Below are 25,533 nucleotides of genomic sequence, written 5' to 3' on the forward strand. Positions count from 1 at the left end.
GTTGACCACAAATCTGACCAGGCTGGTTTGTTTTAATTGTTTTAGACGTGTTTGGATACTTGTCAGCTGGTTAGGCTTTGGTTTTCGACCAACAAAACCATCTAAACATCCGCTTGAGAAACCGGCTAAACTAGCTTCAACCAACTCTGCAGAAAGAATGGGAACATCCATAGTATCCGCACATAAGCACTTCAAAAAAGTCATGTGACTTTGCGATGGGACGGCATAATTGGACCAACCAGTGGACCGGTCTCATTGCACAGCATCTGAAATGCTGTCTTGGTCGTCCTGAAATGCCTGAGCAATGTCTGTCATCAAAGTGATTCGGTATTTTTACCTGCCAGAACTGTCTTACACGACTGCGTTACCAAACTGCAGGCATCCACATCTGAAAGCAAGATAACTTCAAGATAAATTAAAGTAATTTATTATACTGTATACAAAATTAGGCTTCTCCTACTGCAGGAACTTCCATTTTTCTTAGTGATATTTATTGACAGTTTATCATGAAGTGACCATTTTGTTCTCTTCGACTCACTGGATGGAAACTGTGCTTTATTTGCAAATGTTTTATGCGATATTCCAATTTTGCACATAAGTTAAATTTGCAACTTTGGATGGAAACATAGCTATTCTTTAGTTATTTGTACTGGAAAACAAGACGAAATACTAAGCAAGAATATATATATTTGCAGTGAAAATGCATCTGCACATTCGGTCTGGGTCTAGTTAGCAGCACTGCTAATGCTTGGATCATGTAAGTTGCTCTGCCACATGTGCAGGATTAAGCGTAATAGTGAGTTTACAGGTGCTTCCAGTTAAACTCTTGATACATTAGCTGTGAAACTATGAATGTTCCCCATGGCTAAAAATGTTGGCACATTCGAAACAGCCCATATAAAAAGTGAAGACGTATTGTGTTAAATTGATTTGAAGTGATTTACCATTTGCTTTTCCACTTTGTCACCTGGATCTGTAGGGTTAGGTTTGTGCTCGGTGATGCAAAACAGGCACAATGGTTCATTAAAATTCACCCCGTCACCCGAACACATGAACGAAACAGTCGTATGGAACAATAAACAATCAGAGTGAGGGCAGCTATGCATGCGCTATCTGCCAAAGCTTTTCTGCCACAGCTTGAGGCTGATGTGTGGCGTTCAAATGGCACTAACTATTTTCTTCTGTCAACAAAAGAAAAACCTCCACCCTGTCTCAGCTGAGGGACATGCTGCCGCCAGATCTATGAAACTTTTGGCAAAGATTCCCAAGGATGCCGAGGCCACAGTGGTCTTAGTGGGTAAGCTAAGGAGTGTTTCGTTCCAACGTTTGTTGTTTTCAGGTCCAGAGATGATGTTGAGTCATCGCACCAGAGTTTTCCAATAATGCCTCAGTCAGCTAAGCGAAGATTAATGCTTTCTGTTGTGTTTGATTTCTGTCTCTGGATTCCTGTTTGTGTGGTTTTTGATTTTAACCGCAATATATGTGTTTATAGGGTGTATGGAGTTCCTAGAGAAGCCCGCGATGGCCTTTGTCCGGCTGAACGAGGCTGTCCTTCTGGAGTCCGTTCTGGAAGTCCCCGTCCCGGTTCGGTTCATCTTTGTGCTGCTGGGCCCCACGCAGACCAACATGGACTATCATGAGATTGGGCGCTCCTTCTCAACCCTAATGTCTGATAAGGTTCATCTTCAGAATCATACAATATGAATCATGGTTTGATAAGAATTGGATTTTTAGTTGTTTTACCTTATTTTAATGCTTGCTTTGTCTTATTTGAAATATTTTAAATCCTACTAGACCACGGCCCCCTGGTTGAGAACCTCTGCATAGCGCCATTAAAGTTGCATTTTTTGTTTTTTTATGATTCTTGGGTCAGTCCAGATACATTTCTGGCTAGATTTTTTGCCATTTTTGATTTCAACAAATACTTTAAAGGGTTAGTTCACCCAAAAATTAAAATTCTGTCAGTAATTACTCTCCCTCATGTTGTTCCAACCCCGTAAGACTTTCGTTCATCTTCGGAACACAAATTAAGATATTTTTGATTAAATCTGAGAGCGGGATCGAAACTGACCGGCCCAAAAGTTATGAAAGACATCGTTGAAATAGTCCGAGTGACTACAGTGGCTCAATCTTAATTTTATCAAGCGACGAGAATACTTTTTGTGCGCAAAAAACAAACAAAAATAACGACTTTATTCAACTAATCATTTCCTTCTCTGTGGGCCGTGATATTTCACGTAGTGAAACTATGCAAAGCTTCTAGGTTGTACGTCACGCATCACAAACATGACCAGCGTCGGCCAATAGTGAGCCTACGTGTGACGTGCAACCTAGAAGCTTTGCGCAATATCACTACGTGAAATCTCACGGCCGTACAGAGAAGGAAATGATTAGTTGAATAAAGTCGTTTTTTATTTTTTATTTTTTTTTGCGCACAAAAAGTATTCTTGTCGCTTGATAAACTTAAGATTGAGCCACTGTAGTCACTCGGACTATTTTAACGATGTCTTTCATAACTTTTGGGCCGGTCAGTTTCGATCCCTTAAGAAGCCTATGGAGGAGTGATCCAGCTCTCAGATTTAATCAAAAATATCTTAATTTGTGTTCCGAAGATGAACGAAAGTCTTACGGGGTTGGAACAACATGAGGGTGAGTAATTACTGACAGAATTTTCATGTTTGGGTGAACTAACCCTTTAAAAGTTTTTAATAGTTTTTAACAAAAAACTACCACCTATAAATTTTGCACAATCTTTTCCAGAATTGTGTCAGATGATCTTGAGATCCAGCCACAGAATCCCAGAATGGATTTTTTTCTCCTATTCTTTTATAAACCTGTAATGAATTTTGTGGTGGATCTGCCAAACAGGAATGGAGCATATACTGTATCTCTGCAATGCTTTGGCCAGAGGCACTCATTCCTGTTCCTGGAGATCTACCCTCCTGCAAAGTTTATCAGACATACCTGAACCAGCAAATTCATATCTCCAGGAACAGAAATTAGCACCCTGAGCTTAGGCAAATTGCATCTTAAGAGGGCTTAAACAGTTTCATGACATAAAAATTAAAAATCCAAATGCCTTGGCCTAACATTACGCTTCTGGTTTACTCATACTCCTTAAGTAAGTCAAAAGATACCCCATTTATCAAGTTTCACCTTATTACTTGGCCGCAATTTTAAATTTTATGTTTTTTTGGTACTCCTGCTGCAAATGTTGTCCAATCTTTTCCAGAATTGGGTAAGATAATATTCGGACCAAACCACAAAAAAATCATCAAACGGACTTTCGATATTCTTTCCCATTCTCCAATAAATCTCTAACAAATTTTATGGCAAAGCCTTCAAACAGAAGATGTGCCTATATGTCACCAATGCTTTGGCAAACTGAAACAAAACTTTATGGGTATCATTGGCATCATGTCCCAAGAGTGCTTAATCAGTTTTACGGCATAGAAATCAAATCATAACTTCAGAATGCCTTGACCCAAAATTCTGATTCTGGTTAACTCATATTCCTCCATTCTGTTATATGACACCCCATTTGTCAAGTTTCAAATTATGACCCGTCCGCCATATTGAATTTTATTGAAAACTGTTGTTTGCTGTATATTTTTGAGAAGATTGGACACAATTGTTTCAAATGATCTGTAGACCAAGCCTCATCGAAATAACCATAGAGATGTTTGATTTTCAACTTTTTTTTTACAGTAAATCGCAAATAAATGTAACAACGGCAATAAAAAAATGTTTCATTAAGACACATGAAAATAAATTTCTAAAAAGACACATTGCTAAAAATAAGTTTCAGGACTGCAACCGACTGGTCAAAAGTTGCTAAACGATACTCATAACTTTTAAACCACTCAGTTTCACTGTTTTTCATGACCTTCCACAGAACTTCCACGAGGTAGCATACTTTGCTGATGACCGCCAGGACCTGCTTAATGGAATCAATGAGTTCTTAGACTGCAGTATTGTAATTCCACCATCGGACGTCGAGGGAAAAGACCTGCTGAAGACTGTGGCCTCCTTCCAGAAACAGATGCTACGCAAGCGCAAAGAGAGGGAGCACAAAAAATGCGGCAGTACTGCTACAGGAGCTGAGCTGGAGACCAAAGGTGAAATACTTATTACATTTGAGATTCACATTTTCCAGTTTGTCTGTTCTGTTAATGTTGACCTGGACTCTTTGTGTTATAGACGCGAGTACGGATGAACAGGAGGAGGAAGATCAGTTTGATGTTGACCCTCTCAAGCGCTCTGGTATTCCCTTTGGAGGTGTGATCCATGATATTCGCCGCCGTTATCCACGCTACCTAAGCGACCTGAAGGACGCCATTGACACACAATGTTTTGCTGCTGTCATTTTCATTTATTTTGCTGCTCTTTCGCCCACTATCACCTTTGGAGGTTTATTAGGCAAGTGATACAGTGACGCTCTCGTCCCTCGACTCACCTTCTATCTTTGAAGGTGTCTGTATAATACAGAAGCCCATTCCGCCACATAAGAACAAAAAAATGCTTTGATAAATCATAATGATGACATGAAAAAGTCATGAATATGAGATATGAGTGTCATAATTTTGACTTTTATATCATAAATATGACTTGTCATACTTTTTGTCATAATTTAAACTTTAAACTAATTTAAACTGTTTTATAATAATAGTGTGTCGTTATTCTGACATTTTGTCATAATTATGAGATAAAAAATCATTATGAGCTTGTTAGTCAGCAATGACTTTTTTTCCTCATAATTCTAACTTCATCTCAGTTATGATTAGCATCTCATAATTTTGACCTTTTTATATTATAATTTCATCATAATTTATAATGACTCTCTTCATTTTGAGTTGTCAATTTCCATTTTTTATCTCATAACTATGACTTTTTGTGTCAAAATTTCGACTTTTAATCTCAGACTTATGACGTAATAAGTAAAAAAAATCAGCTATTAATGTCATAATTACGATTTATCAGAGCATGATTTCTTTTTCTAGTGTGGCGGTAATGAGTTTACACAGTCTGATTTGATACTTTATATTCTCATTTATTTAGGTGAGAAGACACAAGGCATGATGGGAGTCTCTGAGCTCATCATCTCCACGGCGACAGTGGGTGTGCTGTTCTCCCTGCTAGCAGGACAGCCCTTGCTCATAATTGGTTTCTCTGGACCACTTTTGGTCTTTGAGGAGGCTTTTTATAAGGTACTTTTTTGTCTTTATGGTTCAAACATTACGAGAAAAAAGAGGTAGTTTCATGTTATTAACATTGGTCTGCCCTTCTATCTTCCTGTTTCTCTCTTTTTCTTCTGCTATCTTTCCTATTGCTCCTCCTTTGTTCTTCCTCATTATCAGTTCTGCCAGGCGCAGGGCTTCGAATATCTCACAGGCCGAGTGTGGATCGGGTTCTGGCTCATCTTCATTGTCCTGGTGATTGTGGCAGCTGAGGGCAGCTTCCTCGTGCGCTACATCTCCCCTTTCACCCAAGAGATCTTTGCGTTTCTCATCTCTCTCATTTTCATCTTTGAAACCTTCTCTAAGCTCATTAAGGTACATATTTAACGCCACCAATACCAGCATGTGCAAAGCCATCGTAGGTGTGCTTCAGACGTGTAGACTGTTTTAAAAGGAAGGTGTCTTCTTTTTGCCAAATTCTAGGGCATCTTTACATGTGCTAGAAGGCAATCCCATAATACTCTGAAATTACTGAAATTAACTAAGGAGGCTGCCTATGTAAGGTGGTAGACAGCCAGAAACAAAGTTATTGAATGCTATTGGTAGTTTGCTGTCACTGTAAGGTGTGAAGAAACGTGTTTATTTATTTACATTTATTAATTTATCAGATGCTAGAATCCAAGTGAGGGTTAAATAAATAAATGTGTTATTTTCCCTCAGGTGTTTCAAGAGCACCCTCTGATGAAGAGCTACCCTACAGCTCCTGTACTATCTGCCTTCAAACCCATAGACAAAGGTGTGATTGCGGAACCCATCCTCAACCAGCCCAACACAGCCCTGCTATCCTTAGTACTCATGATAGGAACCTTTTTTGTGGCCTTCTTTCTGCGAAAATTTCGTAACAGCAGATTCCTTGGTGGAAAGGTAAATATAAAGCAAAATATAATTGATAAAAGGAATATATTTATCTGAAGCAAATTATATGTCATTATGCATTTTCATCATTATGTCTTGTGAGCTCCATTTGAAGATTTTCTGTGAATAACATCTTAAATTTCAATCTATTTCTCACACAAAGCTAGTGTCTATGTGTGTGTATATATACTCTATCTATCTATCTATCTATCTATCTATCTATCTATCTATCTATCTATCTATCTATCTATCTATCTATCTATCTATCTATCTATCTATCTATCTATCTATCTATCTATCTATCTATCTATCTATCTATCTATCTATCTATCTATCTATCTATCTGTCTGTCTGTCTGTCTGTCTGTCTGTCTGTCTGTCTGTCTGTCTGTCTGTCTGTCTGTCTGTCTGTCTATCTGTCTGTCTATCTATCTCTTGAAAGTAATTCTTCATTCGACAACTTTGCTAAATAAATTTCATTTTAATTATGTTTTTACTGGAAAGCAACAAAAATGCTGATTGCAAACATAATTTTTTTTCCAGTTGTGATTCCTTGTGAGCAAACATTTTGCGCTGACTAAAAAGTTTGCCATCCTCTGTTTGTGTGTGTGTGTGTTTGTGTATCATCTGTTATCATCAAAGGCAAGGCGAATCATTGGTGATTTCGGGATTCCCATCTCTATACTGATCTCCGTGCTGGTGGACTGCACCATCCCTGATACATACACACAGGTAACCACACTCTTAAACTCTCACGTGCGCTGTATATTACCGCAAAGAAACTCCTCTCCCAACGTACTCTTCTTATTAAGCACTGGGCCTGTAATTGGAGCCAGGTTTCTTCCGAGTCTGTATTACAGTGTGGTTGGTTTGGCAGAGCGCTGTAACCAATGAAGCCTGGGATCTCTGGGATACGAGCGCTTGTGTTTTTGTGGTTGCAGAAGCTGAACGTCCCCTCTGGTTTCTCGGTCACATCTCCGGACAAACGGAGCTGGTTTATCAGTCCTTTAGGAGATAAACAGCCTTTTCCGGTTTGGATGATGGGGGCCTCAGTGATCCCGGCCCTGCTTGTTTTTATCCTCATATTCATGGAGACTCAAATCACCACGTGAGTAAGCTAACATTACATGTACAGTCCTTTGCAACACATCTTGAGATGGTAAATTTAACCTCAGATGGAAATGCAATCATATTTGTGGCTCATTGTATTCATTCCAACAATTTCATCCTGTCTGCAGCTTGATAGTAAGCAAGAAGGAGAGGCGTTTGGTCAAGGGTTCTGGCTTTCATCTGGACCTGCTTCTGATAGTGACTTTGGGAGCTATCTGCCCACTCTTCGGCCTGCCCTGGCTGACTGCCGCCACTGTGCGCTCGGTGACTCACGTGAATGCTCTGACAGTCATGAGCAAAGCCACTGCCCCTGGAGAGAAGCCCATGATCCAAGAAGTTAAAGAGCAGAGGGTGACAGGGATGTGTGTGGCTATCCTAGTGGGTAAGAAACACTAGAAATAAAATACATAACAGATATTGATAGATTACCGACTCTAAATTCTACGGAGCCCCTGAAGGGACCTTTGCAAAAATAAAAAAAATACAGACTTTCTTGTGAGCATGTGAAAGTCTGTATATTTTTATTTTTGCAAAGGTCCCTTTAGTTTAGAGGCTCCGTAAAATTCTGATTGGATGAGCATCTTATTATCACACCTGTGACCACACATTCTATATAAACTACTGTTCAAAAGTTTGGGGTCGGTAAGATTTGTCAATGTTTTTGAAAAAAAGTCTCTTTGGTAACACTTTACTTGAAGGGGTGTGCATAAGACTGACATGACACCTTCATAATCATGACATGACACATGTCATGAATATGAAGGAGGGTTTATGCATGTTTATGACAACTGTCATTAAGTGTCATTCGCTCAATGACATTTTAAATGCAAATATGACATTGTTTGAGATGTCTTTGTCATGACAACTTGACTTTACCAAGACAACATAAACTGTCATAAATATGTCATAAACATTTATTTTAATTATCAAACTTAAGAAACCACTTAGCTTTATGGGTTAACATTACATTAAACTGTCATGTGGTTGGATTTGACATTGGCTGTCATGAGGCTAGTAACATTATGTAACATTATGCCTTACTGTAACTTTTGATCAATTCAATGCATCCTTGCTAAATAAAAATATTAATTTCTGAGCCCAAACCTGCAGTAGTGTTGGTGCATTCATGTTCAGCCATGTTACTAAATAAGACGTTTCTGCCTGTTACTATGGCATTGTTTGTAAGAGTTAAGAGGTTTAATGTGTGGCTTTGTTATTGATAACAGTGAAATAATAAAATAACACCAAACGGTAAGTTTAAGTAATTAACTATATTTAACTGCTAAGGCTGCTGCCATTTTATTTGTATTTATATGACATCCCAACAGCCAAAAGGAAGAAGTCAGAGCTTGCAAGTTTTTACTACTTCAAAACGAATGAAAATGAACACCAGAAATGCGGCAAGATGCTGTGTTGATTGGCAATGAATATCCTGCATTTAGAATAATCAACTGTTACTTGGTAGAAGAATAGTTTAATCTGATTATCAATATATTAAATTGAAATATGTATTGAACTCCGGTGTCCTTTATCATATTATCAATTGTTATCTATCTCTTCTGTGCAGGGTTGTCTATAGTGATGACAGATGTGCTGCGTCATATTCCTCTGGCTGTGCTGTTTGGGATATTTCTGTACATGGGCATCACTTCTCTTACTGGTATCCAGCTTTATGAGCGTATCACCCTCATGGTCACGCCCGCTAAACATCACCCCGACCACATCTATGTTACCAAGGTAATCAGTTCTTCCCAAGAGTTTGAGCTAGTGGTGATGTTATTTACAAATGCAATGATGATCATCTGTGTTTGTGTTTTGATTTTGGTATATGCTTAGCCTGGGTTTCCCCATACTGCCTTACCGCAGCGCGATTCAATTCACGCTGAAAGGCAGTCTGGATACCATGGCCAGATTTTTCGCCTCATTTAGGGAACCAATCACAGAACGGGGAGGGAGCAGCAAGACGATGACGCGTCTATGCGACACACCGAAGCAGTTTGTTTATACCTATGGATCAAACATGGCAGTAGACGCGAAGTTACCTTTCGATGCAGCCTTACGGCCGTTTCACACATGGGTTTCACACCGCAAGCGTGAGCGGCATTTGAGCAGCGCGTCAGCGTAATTACATCGTCACTGCAGCTGCAGACGCGCGAGAGTATTCACACTGGAAGCGTTTGTACAGTGTCACAGCAGCGGCTCCAAAGCTACATATCGTTAGCCTCATAGCATAATTGCTTAAGTCATTTTGTGTTTTTTCTTGTTTTCCAAAGACATTGAAAATGACTTCGGCATTATATATAAGCGAGCAATTCTTTACAAAAACAACTATACATTTTTTTTCAGAAGTTGGTCATTTTATAACATTGATAGTCTTGAAAGTTTGTAATGGGGAGGTGTACAACATTCGCATATAAGTTAAATGTAATACAACAAAACAACCCAGAAAATGGCTCCAATCTATTAGTTTCAGTCATACTTTCGATGTTTACAAGACCGCAACTCCGCGGATAAATAACAAAACACACAAATAAACCACACACTCGGTTTTGATTTGGGTTGTGCTAGCCTGTAGCTGTCTGTGTGTTAACGTTACATGAACTAAAAGAACGTTTATATATAATATTTTCTGGCTAGTTTACTTTAGTTTTTTTTATTTATATAATACACAACTTTCACCCAAACTGAATAATTAAAAACAAGTTTTTACCGGGTAAATCTTCTATAAATATTTTAGAGTCTTTATTTTCTTTTATTTGCCTACTCAAGTTCTTGTTAAAACTCACTAGACATGCTAATTCTGTGCATTTTGGGCAATTTTTGTGTGAAATCAGATTTATTTTTGTCCATCAAAAGTGTGCTTTCACTTTAATTTAGCGTGAGCAATGCAGCAAAAAACAGATTCGAAACCCCCGCTTCACTGCTCCTGCTCGACGCTCACGCGCTGCTCCCGGTGTGAATGCACTCATTGCTTAACATGCACGCCGAAAAAATACGCGCCGCTCACGCATGCGGTGTGAAACGGCCGTTAGATAAACGCCATCGTGTAGGCTACACATAAATCTCTGACCCATCGGCCATCGTCGTCTCCCTCGTCTAATTTCTGTCGCTCTACATACGTCATCTGGTATAATTGAAACGATTGGCTATGAGCTACGTACAGGCGCATTTGATAGACATCCTTAGCACCCAATAAACGGCTCTGGGCATTCGTAAACCACGCCTCAAATACGAGAAAATGAACATGTGGTTCCCAGACCCAATTCTCAACGAGATTGGGTCTGGCGTTAGCCAGGCTAGTATATGCTACAAGTTTGTACTAAATTGACATCTGGATTCTCTTTGAAAGTTTTTTTAAGCACCCACAAGGTGGCGCACAAATCACCATTGCATTTTGCACTTTTTCACAGAACCCCCAAAATTAAAATGACAAACCACTTTTAATAAATATGAACACTGTATATAGTTTACATGCACAATAAGGATCCTAAAGTCTGATACCACATTGGAAATCTAGGCTTGAAAATCGAAATTCTTTCATTTAAAACAAATAAATAAGAATATTTCATATTCTGCTCTATTTCTGTTGCTTATGAAATAAGCAAATTTGTGTCTGACAATATAATTTATACGAATATATGATCTATTATATTATAATAGAATAATGCAAAATAGAAGCATTTTCACTAGAGTTTTCAGACCTTGTAATTCTAGGCGTAACTTGTTTGACATTCAGGTGAAGACTTGGCGTATGAACATGTTCACCATCATTCAGCTGTTGTGTATCGTCCTGCTGTGGGTGGTGAAGTCGACCGTAGCCTCTCTGGCCTTTCCCTTCATCCTAATCATGACCGTACCTCTGCGTAGACTCATCCTGACCAGGATCTTTGAGGAGAGAGAGCTTGCAGCGGTGAGTCCGCGTATTCATGTTGTATTCATGTGCTCTCCTTCACACCTGATGATCTGATCAAAACCTGGTTTTGATTTCATTTTAACACATTTTTTTGTTCTTGCAGTTGGATGCTGATGAGGATTCGCCCAATTTCGATGAAGATGGACGCGATGAGTACAACGAGATCCACATGCTTGTCTAGATGCAGGTCACATGGCTCACCTCGTCACTGACCGATCGATCGCAGGTCTATGCATAATGGGAAAGGTGTACGGAATCTGAAGAACTCTGATGTACTGCCGTCTTTCAGAATTATTTCATGTGTGCTTTGAAATCATATTTTGGATACTTATTACTTACTTTTTTCTTTTTGTTTTGTTTTTTTCCTTCCAAAAACGTGGCCTACATGTTTGACTGCTGCTGCCCAATGACCTTTGAATAAAATATAATATATAGATATGGCCCGTGCACCTTAGACCTCCCAAAGTGCAATGATGGCGAGACAAATCCAATAAGTTGCGGCTGTAGATCTTTGTTGCCTTGTACTGTACTGTAGGCATTGACCACAGGGTCTGAATATTACAGTAGCATGACCTCTCAGTGCCCTTTAGAGTGGTCAATCCCTTTGCTGTGCAGTCCCGTTGCTTGAAAACAGTAGTGCAGTCCCTTTAGACGTACTTTATGCAGTAGTGAGATTACTTTGATTGATGTATGCAGTAGTTACAATACATTTTAAAGGTGCTATATGGAATAGCATGCAGAAAATGTCCCTGCTTCCTGACAGATATCACTCTCAGCCTGTCAGTCATTTTGAATGAAGTTGCTTTTGGGAGTTAGCGAAACGAACCTTCGAACATGATTTCCCTTCCAAACAGATTCACTGCTAAACGTTTATTTTATTTTCAAGAGATTAATTATCTCTCAGAACATGATTTCCCTTCCAAACAGATGCACTGCTAAAAAGTGTATTTTTATTTTATATTATATAATTTATTTATGTTATTTTTATTTATTTATTTGTCTTGAAGTTTCCCAGAGTGATTGATGAGTTTATTTTTCTTTGAGCAACTCAGCTTTATTTTGCTATATATAAATTTAGCATTTAGAATTTATAGGGTTTATTGCCCAAATCTGTTATTATTATAAATATTAGTTCATTTAATCCGTGTGTTTTCAATATAGATCTTTTCAGAGAACTAATTCCATTCCATATGCTGTTATACTGCAGTGTATTCGGGAACAGTTCAGCTGAAATAGGTTAAAGCCATAGAAACCTGGATTTCGTTGATTGCATAAATGCTAACTTTTTGAATCAATATGATTCCAAAAGCTGTCAACTGCCAGGGTATATGGATGCACTTGCAATTGTTACAGTTTAGACTGGAGGCTTCGATGAAACGTACTGCCAAATTGATAGTCAGGGTCATGGAGGATAGCTACAATGTGCATGACCTTATAAATCCTGGTTAAGCCAACAAATCCATGTTTCCCTTGCCTTGATAAAGCCTTTAAAGGTGATGTGTGTATTTTCTGTGTTAAAATACTTTCTCCCAACCTAACTTAATATGCAGCAACATATTGAAAACATTGCTCTGTTTGTTTGAGCATCCCAACCAGCCCGACACAATCAGCCAACGATTTTAGTTCAGTGCGGGACTGGCAGTTTGACGTTCGAGTCACCATGTAAAAAAATTGTTTTTTTTTAAACCTTTACATCTTCATCTCTTTCTTTGTGTTTTGATAAAGACATTTCCTCTGATCAAAACAGTCTCATACATAAGGCTCAGGCGGACCTGAAAACAGGAAGAATCGTTCCATTACAGTCATGTTTTGAGTTCGGACAATTGCCTTTAGAGAAAGCCGCCCTTTTGGACTGTAAATAGCGTGCCGTCCATGCGTGTATTGAATTTGTTTGTGCGTAATACAGACTTCTTGGTCTAGTCACGCTACACTAGCTCATTTCATCACAAACACATATTCCACATGTGTTTCTTTTTGCTCGTCGTTTCCCCGGTTTTTTAGTGTGAAAACAAGGGGAAATTGTGCAATATAGGAATATCTGTCATGCAGTGCTATGCTTCTCTGAATAGATGTTTAGTTTCTTGGAAAGCACAAAGCTAAGTGCTGCTTTCGAGCCTGAGAGCGGTAAGGGGAGATCTGTGGTTGTGAATGGCAGGTCTTTGAAGCACTTAATACGAAGCCACACATCTGAGGTGTTTTGCCTTGTATTCTTAGTTGAGCCATCGGATAGCTCTGTCCGGAAGCCAAAAGGGTAAACTGATGGTAAAATGTTGGTTTTATTTTTTTTGCCCTCAGCACTTATTAGGGATGTAGCTGAGTGATGAAATTAGATGAGGACAAGCCAGCTGTAATTGCTTGAGAATCGGATTCCCAGTGTGTGAAGCCTTTGGCAGGCTCATCGGATGGTAAGTTTTAGCTACATATGTTAGCTGACCAAAGGCAAATCTTATTGCTCAGAAATGGCTCTTTTTGTAGCTCAGGAGATTTATTGAAGTTCTGAGTGAGGTTTTATGCAAGGTAAATGGGAAATGGCATTCACATTGCTTTTTTAGTTCTGTTATGTGACATTTCTGATGAAACAGGATTTTTTAATTAGCCAAAATATAAGGTGGGACTTGATTTTATAAATTAAGAATTGATTGGATTGTGAAAAGTGAGCATTAAATGGCAAAATGGAGACATGTGGTGAGTTAGAGTGAGTTGTTACACTTTTAATGAGGACACACATTGTTTCCTTTGGAATAATGTGCCAGGAACATGCATTAATGAAGTAAGTTGGATACATTTAGTCTCCATGTTGACTTGGTCTCAGATATTTTTCCAAGTTAAATAAAAATGAGACGATTGTGTATGTTGTTGCTATAAAATGAATGTGGAAAGCAGCTCAGATAATCTGGTGTTGAAAACAAATTGATGAAAAATGTGGAGCATTTGCTCCATTTTCTTTCAATTTAATCTCGTTTTCAATTATGCTTATACCATATGGAGATATTCAAGAGATATTCTGTGTAATTTTTCTTTCCAATTGGGTTGAAACAAAGCTCCTTGGTTGCTCTCAGAGCTAATGTTTGCTTGGGGTTATTAGTTTCTTGTATATCTTGAAGAAGTTTAAAGCTTTATGGAGAGTCTGAAATGTATTGCACTGCCACTGATGCTCACACTGCCGTCACAATCTCTGCAGGCTTGCTTTTGGTTTTCTGAGTTAGTGCGATCCAAGCAACAACGGAAAGTGAAAGAAGACAGAGACATGTTTTCCAGGGGCTTTTCGATCTTCATCTCCCACTGTGAATTAGCACTGTAAGCAGGAACGCTAAGTTGGACAGATCTATCCATTGCAGTATTTACATGATTGGCTTGATCCATGGATTGTGAGCATATAGGCCCAACTTTGTGTGCTTTCACCTCTAAGAGTGAAGATTTCCATGCATCTTATTGTATTTGTTGGTTTTCATACTATTATTTGTCTCTGTCTATGGCAGCCTTTTAACCAACTTCGAGCTTGTCAGAGTATTTAGCACCTAGTAGATCGGCCTCCATCTTCGATATTTGATGATAAATTGTGCTGCTCCTTTACTGAATTTTCTCCAATCTTTTCTCCAATGATCTTCAGATTAAGTTAAAGGGACAGTTCACCCAAATATGAATATTCTGTCATCATTCATCACCCTCATGTGGTTCCAAACATGTATGACTGTGGACCATAAACATAAATATTTTGAGAAACAGTGGGAGTCAATGGGCTCCAGTGTTGTTTGGTTCACAAAGTTCTTCAGAATATCCTCTTTTGTGATCTGCAGAAGAAAAAAGTCACATGAGGCTAGGCCTACATGATTTTTCAATTTTGGGTGAACTATGTCTTTAAGGAAAACAGACTGAATGGTTTGATGACGGGTGACTTGTCAAAAATGTATTTGCACAATGTGACCTAAAGTTAAACCATTTGGCCTCCTGATTCCTGGAGTTAGCCGATCTACCATTCTTGTACCAAAACAAAACTTACCTTAAGCTTGAAAATGAAAGAATGGAAATACTAAACTATGGTAAACATCACTTGATACCCTGAGCAGTTTTGGGCCAAAACATATAGTGATCACCAAGTTTGCTGCTATTCATTTACATTGAATTCAGTTCTCTCTTAAATTGGCTCTGATTATTTTCAGAACATGTTGGATAAAAGCTAAATGAATGTTCTGTTTTCAAAACCTCTTTCGTGTAGCAGCAACAGCATTTTCTGCTTTCTACTATCAGTCGTGGCAGTCTGGTACAGCAGCAAGAGATTTATTCTAGATCAGAAGGGTGTTGTTTCAAACTGTTTTCGATGACTAACCTAGTTTTGCAAATGTGAATCATATTCCTTCAGTGTTTTGCCTCATAATTGCTGCAACCAATATGTTTGACATGGAATTCCCCTTCAGGTTAGGAAATATCAGATCATTCCTTTAAGCACAAAAAAAGGTGTTTTAATATTGAATTCTTTGAGCCACAGATGTGATGCAGTGAATGTACATGGAGTGGCGTAGATTTCTTGCACCCACAGAACTGTTACAGTGGTTATAGACAGGTTACTCACCCGACTTACCAAGTATCTGGGAGACTTTCACCCGATGTGGAAGTCCAGAAGCTCTCTGTAGTTGAAGTACACACTTGTGCGGGTTCGCGGGGAGCTCAAAGATGTCGGTACCTCGCTTATTTTAGGGTCATATGAGAAGTTGAAAAAGGAAAAACACTTTGTGTGGATTTGGTTATTATGTGAGATAATAAAAAGCACTGCCATTTCCTGTTTGTGGTTTTCAGGATGAAAAGGAAACGGTATGAATTGTGCAACCGCAAAATGTGTGTCTGAATGAGTGCGGTTTTGGTGGATGGTGCCACCCTGGATGTGCAGACCACCCACCCGATGCTATGAAAGATGTGTTTAACTTCATGTCTGATGCCTTTTACACTTGCTTGCATTTTGTTTCATGTTGTGAATTGTAAATGTACACCATTCTTCTTCCCGTTGTGATGAAATGGATGACAATCAGAAATATTTGCAGTCAGATTATATTAATCTCATTCACACCCAACACATTTTAGCAGTTCACACAGACCACACAAAAGCCAGTGTTTTGGTTCTAACAAAGCATTTTACTCAGTTGTAAACAGTTAAGACTACAAGCTGAAGATACTGAGACTCATTACCTCTGTTACATGCTAATTCAAACAGTGCTAATTTTAGATCCAGATGAGACAACCTCTAGATACACATGAAAAAAAAAATTGAAAAAAAAGAGTCATGGCAAATCCTTTATTTTATGTAGTGGTTTTTGAGTTTGCAGCATTTTAGACCATGTCAGAAAGACCTCTAGTAGATCTCTAAAAGTGTTGCCTGGTCATAATTAAGACGTGTAGTTTGTCTGTCAGAAAATAAGACAAACATTTTGAGTTCATATGGTGAAAATGATGTATTACTTTAGCATTAGCAATACTGAAAATACTATGATGTTGTGTGTATATTTAATAGCAGTTCCAATTGCTATTCTGTAAAAAGAAAACACTGTTTTCAGAGCACTGTAAAACAAATTGTTATTTTTTTGTCTCAAAATAAATATTTATTATGTGTTTCAAATGTCTTTGCATTGTCTGTTTAAATGACTGTATCTATCTGTATCTGTGTGTGTGTGTGTGTGTGTGTGTGTGTGTGTGTGTGTGTGTGTGTGTGTGTGTGTGTGTGTGTGTGTATATATATATATATACACTCACTGGCCACTTTATTAGGTACACCTGTCCAACTGCTCGTTAACACTTAATTTCTAAGCAGCCAATCACATGGCGGCAACTCAGTGCATTTAGGCATGTAGACATGGTCAAGACAATCTCCTGCAGTTCAAACCGAGCATCAGTATGGGGAAGAAAGTTGATTTGAGTGACTTTGAACGTGGCATGATTGTTGGTGCCAGAAGGGCTGGTCTGAGTATTTCAGAAACTGCTAATCTACTGGGATTTTCACGCACAACCATCTCTAGGGTTTACAGAGAATGGTCCGAAAAAGAAAAAACATCCAGTGAGCGGCAGTTCTGTGGGCGGAAATGCCTTGTTGATGCCAGAGGTCAGAGGAGAATGGCCAGACTGGTACGAGCTGATAGAAGGGCAACAGTGACTGAAATAACCACTCGTTACAACCGAGGTATGCAGCAAAGCATTTGTGAAGCCACAACACGCACAACCTTGAGGCGGATGGGCTACAACAGCAGAAGACTCCACCGGGTACCACTCATCTCCACTACAAATAGGAAAAAGAGGCTACAATTTGCAAGAGCTCACCAAAATTGAACAGTTGAAGACTGGAAAAATGTTGCCTGGTCTGATGAGTCTCGATTTCTGTTGAGACATTCAGATGTTAGAGTCAGAATTTGGCGTAAACAGAATGAGAACATGGAACCATCATGCCTTGTTACCACTGTGCAGGCTGGTGGTGGTGGTGTAATGGTGTGGGGGATGTTTTCCTGGCACACTTTAGGCCCCTTAGTGCCAATTGGGCATCGTTTAAATGCCACGGCCTACCTGAGCATTGTTTCTGACCATGTCCATCCCTTTATGGCCACCATGTACCCATCCTCTGATGGCTACTTCCACCATGTCACAAAGCTCTAATCATTTCAAATTGGTTTCTTGAACATGACAATGAGTTCACTGTACTAAAATGGCCTCCACAGTCACCAGATCTCAATCCAATAGAGCATCTTTGGGATGTGGTGGAACGGGAGATTCGCATCATGGATGTGCAGCCGACAAATCTGCGGCAACTGTGTGATGCCATCATGTCAATATGGACCAAACTCCCTGAGGAATGCTTCCAGCACCTTGTTGAATCTATGCCACGAAGAATTGAGGCAGTTCTGAAGGCAAAAGGGGGTCCAACCCGTTACTAGCATGGGGTACCTAATAAAGTGGCCGGTGAGTGTATATATCTGTGTATAACTTTTAAGTCTGTCTGACATTTTTCTTTAAAATTAGCATTTTTATGTTTTTAATTTTACTCTTATCAGTGACATTTTTTTTTAATTAAGGCATTTCAATAACTGACTAATAAACTTTTCATTGCCATTCAAGTGAAATTATTAAACCTAAACAGAGGAGCCTGATAAAAATGCTCATTTAAAAGAAAGATATCATACAGACTTTTTGTGCATATGCATATATATAATTGTTTGAAAGTCTCAGGTTGGTAAAGTTTTTCTTTAAAACTTAATTTTATTAAGCAAGGATGCATTAAATTGATCAAATGTGACAGTAAAGACATTTATTATGTATAATAAGTTCTGTTTCTGTTCTTAGTCCACTCCTGTACTCCCTCTACTGCGTGGCAACACACAACTCCAACGCCATCATAAAGTTTGCTGATGACACAACAGTGGTAGGCCTGATAACTGAAGAACGATGAAACAGTGTGTGCTCTGGTGCCAAGAGCATAACCTCTCCCTCAACATCAGCAGGACCGAGGAGATTGTGATGAACTTCAAGAGACGAGATAGAGAACACAACCCCGTCACCGTCAACGGAACACCAGTGGACGGGGTCAGCAGCTTCAAGTTCCTCAGTGTCCACGTCACATGGTCTGTCCACACAGAGGCAGTAGAAGCTCCTCTTCTTCCTGAGACGGCTGAGGAAGTTTGTCCTGAACCTCCGCATCCCCAAGGCGTTCTACACCAGCACCGTGGAGAGCATCTTGACTGGCAATGTCACTACCTGGTCCTGGTCAGGCAACAGCACTGCGCTTAACAGGGAAGCCCTGCAAAGGGTGTTGCAAACTGCCGGACACATCGCTGGAGGTGTGACACCCGGACATCTACACCAGACGGTGTGTGAGGAAAGCTTGTGGAATCATCAGAGTCGGAGACTCCAGCCACCTGAGCCATGGGCTGTTCTCGCTGCTATCATCGGGCAGCGTCAGGTCCCATACCAGACGAATATGTGACAGCTTCTGAACTCTTAAACTCCCACATTCAGCCTTTTACAGTCTCACACTGGACCCTTATATGCTGCTCTTTAGATATAGTTATCTTAATTCACTGGCTGACACGATAGTCTGAATGTTAATTCAACTGACTTGAACTAAACGGACTGATCGAACCCACTGTTCATAATCACTTGTGTACTCGTTGCGACAGTTTTACATTATATAGTATTTTACATGATATGTGCATTTATTTTTTTGTGCATTTGTATCTTAAGTGTATATTGTATAATATGCAGTTCATTGAGTATATGTAGCCTATGTATATTCTGTATTGTTTTGCTATAACTTGGGTATACCGTGTATACTATATATTGTCCTATCATAGGACTATAGAAAACTTAAAATTGTAATAATATTTCACAATAACACTGTTTTTTTCTGTTAAATAAAAGGAACTCTTGGTGAGAATAAGTGTACATTTACATGAAAACAATGCATTAAGAACGGAAAGGTTTTTCCTTTGCTTTTATTTTAGCGCAGAGACTACTTTGTCAAAACGATCCACATTCACACGGATCCGTGAAAATAACTAAAAATGCTGTATTATGCTGCCAGGCCAGTAGTTGGCGATGCCACTTTGTAAAGAAACACTACACGGCTATAGACTGAACACGTAACACGAATGCGCATGCCGTCACCGCTTTCACAAACTCATTTGTAATTTTGCGTTTTTGCCTAAACGTTTGAACGACAGTATAGATAGTAAAACATTCCTGCAGCTCATGAACAGTAGAGCGGGGGAGCAAGGTCATGGATTCAGAGATAAAAGCATCTGCCAAATGCATAAATGTAATCTAGGAAACTTAATAGCCAATTAAATGGTGCATTAAATATCATTGCAGATATACTGTGAGTGTCAGGCCTTTCAAAACATCTGAGAATACTTTGATTCATTCACATTATCCATTCTAAAAAGTTACACTCTGTCTGATCATTGTTTGTCGTTTGGCAGTCTATACTCATGGAGAACTCTTGAAGCACTGGCAGAGGAACGGTATGATGAGCGGGACGATGCAGCAGGGGACGATGAGCAGCAGCAGGATGGGCACACCTGGATCCTTCATATATAAGCACAGAGAAAAATACACCTTATGGATATCCATCAGCACGTGGTGTCTGTATGAAGCGTCCATACAGCATGTGCTGTAAGCCCGATCCTCAAGGCACATCATCAGGTTGACGTAGTAGCTGAGAGACCATAAGAAACAGCAGGTGAATTAGATAATTTTTTTTTTTTACTCTGACACTTCCATACAAAAATGCCCTAAAAACATTATTCAACGCTCATTTAACAATGTATTAATAGTACACTCTAAACAATGCTGGGTTGTTTTAACCCAAATTTGGGTCAAATATGGACAAACCCAAATGTTGGGTTAAAAATGTAATTTAAAATGTTAACCCAACTTCAACTTTCACTTTCAACTGTAAATTTTTTAATAACATTTTTAACCCAACATTTGGGTTTGTCCATATTTGACCCAAATTTAGGTTGAAACAACCCAGCATTTTTTAGAGTGTACCAAGAAGTGCATGAACTATAGGCTACACTGTTCATTAATTTAATGTCAACTGTAAAATATATGGGAAATGTTTTCTACTCCCTTTCACAAATTGATATATGATTACGTATAGAAAGGACAATATATACGATATGATATGATGTATCATTATATAAGTTGCATTTTATTGCTTGCTTTAAGCATTGTTTTCTCAATAGAACTGTACCCATCTTTTTTAGGTCATCATGACCCACCAGCTGAGAACCACTCGTATAACCTATTCATTAGCAGAAAGTAGAGGCCAAACCATAAAAATGTTGTCCTGCGCCCCCTGAATTATAGCGACAGCCCTGGCACTACAGAGAAGTCAAGTTGAAGGTACGCTCTAATTTGTTGGCTCATCGAGATACGCAATTACTTGGACTAAATATTTTGGTTTAAGACAACCCACATGGGCTGGCCGTCGTGAAGATCCTCTGGGTTTGCCGTTTCTGTTCATAAAAATCTGATGTTACAAAGACCCCAGGGAAGCAGAAAGACTTGACTTTCCCATGACTCCAGACTGCGGACTCTCTCAGGAGGAGAAGTCATTCAAACCCCTACTGAGGGGAAATTGTTATTTTTGTCCCATTAGATAGATATGGATGGATGCATCCATCCATCCATTCATCCATATCTATCTATGTATCTATCTATGTATCTATCTATGTATCTATCTATCTATCTATCTATCTATCTATCTATCTATCTATCTATCTATCTATCTATCTATCTATCTATCTATCTATCTATCTATCTATCTATCTATCTATCTATCTATCTATCTATCTAATGAGACAAAAATGGATGGACACAGATAGAACTAAGATAAAACATTTTTTGCAAGTTTTTTGCTTTGCGTTTTTCGCATACATACGACAATGTTGTCAAAACGATCTCCAGGCCCCCAAAATGCGGTTTTCGTATAAATGAATGGCCAAAATGCATAAAAAGTTTAGCGTTTTGAGTTGAAAAAGGTGTCGTGTAAACGGCCCCTCAGTTCCTGGAGGGCCACGGCCCTGCAGAGTTTAGCTTCAACCCTAATTAAACACATCTGATCCAACACATTCTCATCCCAAGGCGTCATCTAACTGACACTTTTGACCATGCGTCAACATGCCGACGCACATGGTACCCTTTAAGCGTCAATATGAGACGCTCATCCTCGGGCGTCATCTAACTGACGCTTTTGTCCATGTGTCTAAATCCGACGCACATGGCACCCTTTAGCGTCAGTTAGTTGACGCGTCCGTTATGGGTAGGTTTAGGTCTGGGGTAGGGTTAGGGTCAGACCACTAGGAAGCGCGTCTCATATTGACGCTTAAGGGGTACCATGTGCGTCGGCATGTTGACGCATGGTCAAAAGCGTCAGTTAGATGACGCCTTGGGATGAGAACGGGCTGTCTGATTAGGCTAATCAAGTCCTTCAGGCTTATTTGAAAACTACAGGGCTGCGTCCGAAATTGCATACTCTCTTGAGTAGGGGCTTCTTTAGAATAAATAATTACTTAATGACCGCTTAAAAATTCTGTTCTAAATAGTAGGGGTGTAACGGTTCGATACAATACACTTGTGTCACGGTTCGGTACGGTTCGGTACGTTTCCGATACAGCAAAAAGAAAGAAATGCCAGAGATATTTCCTTGATATAATTTTTTTTATTATATTTTTATCAAAACTAACATCATAAAGTATGATATTTTTTTACTTTGAGCAATGATGGAGCTATACTTGACTTTTCTTAGGAGCATATAAAACAAAACAGCTCCTTGGACAAAATGAAATGTAATATTGTAGTAGTTATAAACAAAGGTTTATTTTAGTTCAGATTAACATTTGAGGGCAGCAATTGTATTCATAATGTCAAAATAAAACCGACGTGATGTTACTTGAAAGCATTATAGCCTACTATTCCTGCCAAACTTCCATGGTTACAGTTAGTAGTGTTACTACAGTAAATCCATGGTGAATATTGCTGATCTGTGGACACTGGATAGGTCATTCATGGCACAATGTTTCTTCCTGGTTTCCACGTCAGCGCTGTTTGATCCGTTAATAACGGAGAAATGTGAATGTTTCTCACTAGATCTCGCAGCGATGTTATTACTTCAGTGGCGAAGTCAAATGCTTTCTTTACTGGATGTCTCAGCGCTGTGTAGTAACAGTGCTGATGATGAAGATCGGCTCGCGCTGCATTGGTCCAAACTGATAAACGGTCCGTCAACCACACAATAACGAGTAGCTCAGTTTCGTTCCGATTACATTACATTTGCCATTTGATGTTGGGCAATGTTGTGGTCACGCCAGCGTCTCTCACATTATGAGCGCGCTTGCCACGCGCGACGCGCCTACATTTGAAATAACGAAATTTTGGTCGGCAGGAAAAATGGTCCAACGAATCGTTCGGTTCAAAAATGCGTACCGAAAACCGAACCGAAAGCCTCGTACCGAACGGTTCAATACGAATACGTATATCATTACACCCCTACTAAATAGTATAAGTGTGTGTAGTATGAATCTAACTTGGCTACATTCGCCATGTGGTCATCATCATGTGACCAACCAACAGTCAGTTATGTTGCTTTACTGCCATTCACAAATCCTCCACAAGGAAAGTGTCCATCCATAGTATGCACACTTCAGAATCTCACCGCAAGTAGTAGGTCATCCGAGTACTTTTTTAAATTCAGTACTGTGAATTCGAACATGCTTCTTTTGTCACATACTGTTTTTCACTTACTATATAGTAGGGAAGTATGCGAATTCGGATGGAGCCCAGGTATGTGTTGAAGCAGGTTTGGAACTAAACTCTGCAGGGCTGTGGCACTAGGAGAAATTACAGCTGCTTGTGTCAAGCCAATATAACAATCAACTGTCTCACCTTCTAGTGGTCGGCCAGGGACAACTGAGTTGGTAGTCAGTGGTTGCCATAGTCCGAGTGAACGGCAGAACACAATATTCATGACTGGTAGCATCATAGGTTACTTTGTCACATGGCAGACCCCTGCACCTATTTGGCAGCGTCCAGGCGCTTTCTGTTCCCTCCACCAAGACTGGGACAAAGTAAAAGAAGATGCATTAGAAAAGATACATTAGCCATTTCTACAGCCACTAAAAGACGTATAATTTACACAAAGGATGATTTCACATCTGTAAATGGCCATTTCCTTTGGACTAATTGCATTTGCTTGCTACAGACAGAAGAGGGAGGGTCTGTTGAATCTCTCACAAAGGCATAGAGGGCAGTTGCGATTACCTGCGAACGCTAAACACATGATGAAACGGGCAGAAATCACAGAGGCCTCGCTTCTCTCCATCCCTGAAGAATTCTGGGAAAAGCAGAGAACCTGTGAGTTTTCGTCAAACGGTCCAAACAATGGCTGTATTAATGGCGTGATGCCTTTCAAACAGATCCGTGAAACTGGCCCAAAGGATATTCTTTATCTTGATGAGAAATATAAGCCACGGCAGGCTGAGGAGGTGGAGGAGGTGGTCTCATAAAGCACAATATTTAAGTGGTCTCTTTGTTCGGGCTGACATCGTTATGGCTGCGGTCCATTTGCTCACTTTATCATGTTTCCAGAGCTCTTGTTTAGAGTTCCCCTCTGATGAGTCTCCCACATTTGGTGATTTATATCTTCTAAGTATGCTTGACTTTTACTGACATGGGCAGGATGCACATTTTCTCTTGGCTCTGATTTAATGGAACAATCTTTCCACCAGCATGTGTCTCAGCTGGGCTCAAACAGTGTCAAAATATTCCAAAAAGGCTCATTATTCCCGCAAGCACTTGTTAGCTTTTGCACATTTGTTTTACACCCTCCATCCTTCATTATGAAACATGTGTGAAAGACCTTTTATTTACAAAAACAAGGGTTCAGATTACAGTCAAATATATCAAATGGCTTTTGGAAAGTTAGTCTCAAACCCAAAGGAAAATATTGCTCAGAGACTTCTCCTTCATAACTCATGAGACTTAATGGAGAACACATACAGTTATGATTCATTAGTGTTACATATGTTTCAAAGGTGGACATTTAGGAATAAAATGGGAAACTACATGGAGATCTTTTAAATTTCATTAAAGTATCAATTTAGTCTCAGATGTTTCTCCTACAAAAAAGGGGGGATTTGTTGACAGGAAACCTCAGAAATCTAGGGGTCATTTACACAACACTATTTTCAACTGAATTTTTATGCGTTTTACACAACGCTATCTCACGACCAATTCGTCCGAATTTGACGAGTGATTAAAAGATGGCTAATTCGTACGAATTCGTACGACCTCATTCTTACGAATTTGTACGATTTGTCTAAACCCACGTGATGGGTAGGTTTAGGGGCGGGGTCAGGGGTAGGTCATTCATACGAATTCATACGAATTGGGCAACTCGTCAAATATGTACGTTTTAGCAAAAATCTTACTAATTCGTATGAGTGAGGTCGTACGAATTGTTACGAATTAGCCATCTTTTAATCACTCGTCAAATTCGGACGAATTGGTCGTGAGATCGGGTTGGTTTTACACTACAATGGCGGTTTGGGGGGCACAAACTTTTGAAAATGGGTTTCAAAGTGCAAGTTTTTAAAACCGATACCGTTATCGTCTCCATGTAAACCACAAAAAGTGACGTCATGCGCATGCGTATCACATGTTCAGTCTACAGGTGCTTAGTGTTTCTTTACTAAGTGACATCGCCAACTATTGGCCTGGCATGAATTATACAGCGTGGATCCGTGTGAACAGAAATCTTTTTTACAACTTTGTCGTCTGTACACGGAAAATGCAAAGGAAAAACAAATAATGTTTATTTAAAGTTATAATAATGTTCTCAAATGTTAGCATAAAAATGTCGCTTTATACATTGTTCATAGTGTTT

General features: G+C 39.3%; 1 protein-coding gene across 2 annotated transcripts in view; it reads left to right on the forward strand.

The window, feature by feature from the left end:
* The window catches only part of slc4a3 (solute carrier family 4 member 3), a 115,136-nt gene extending 103,086 nt beyond the window's left edge, over window positions 1–12,050 (forward strand). For both annotated transcript variants that reach the window (XM_056263997.1, XM_056263999.1), the window contains 13 exons: window positions 1,195–1,297; window positions 1,493–1,677; window positions 3,896–4,118; window positions 4,201–4,419; window positions 5,059–5,207; window positions 5,358–5,552; window positions 5,898–6,101; window positions 6,734–6,823; window positions 7,033–7,199; window positions 7,330–7,583; window positions 8,769–8,938; window positions 10,938–11,111; window positions 11,218–12,050. In XM_056263997.1, the coding sequence (XP_056119972.1) occupies window positions 1,195–1,297; window positions 1,493–1,677; window positions 3,896–4,118; window positions 4,201–4,419; window positions 5,059–5,207; window positions 5,358–5,552; window positions 5,898–6,101; window positions 6,734–6,823; window positions 7,033–7,199; window positions 7,330–7,583; window positions 8,769–8,938; window positions 10,938–11,111; window positions 11,218–11,295 (2,211 nt within the window). In that variant the 3' untranslated portion in view covers window positions 11,296–12,050. The remainder of the gene's footprint in view (window positions 1–1,194; window positions 1,298–1,492; window positions 1,678–3,895; window positions 4,119–4,200; window positions 4,420–5,058; window positions 5,208–5,357; window positions 5,553–5,897; window positions 6,102–6,733; window positions 6,824–7,032; window positions 7,200–7,329; window positions 7,584–8,768; window positions 8,939–10,937; window positions 11,112–11,217) is intronic.
* Window positions 12,051–25,533: the final 13,483 nt, after the last annotated feature.

This window comes from Rhinichthys klamathensis, unplaced genomic scaffold (genome assembly GCF_029890125.1).
Source record: "Rhinichthys klamathensis goyatoka isolate OS25496 unplaced genomic scaffold, OSU_Roscu_1.1 h1tg000212l_1, whole genome shotgun sequence".
NCBI classification, from domain to species: domain Eukaryota; kingdom Metazoa; phylum Chordata; class Actinopteri; order Cypriniformes; family Leuciscidae; genus Rhinichthys; species Rhinichthys klamathensis.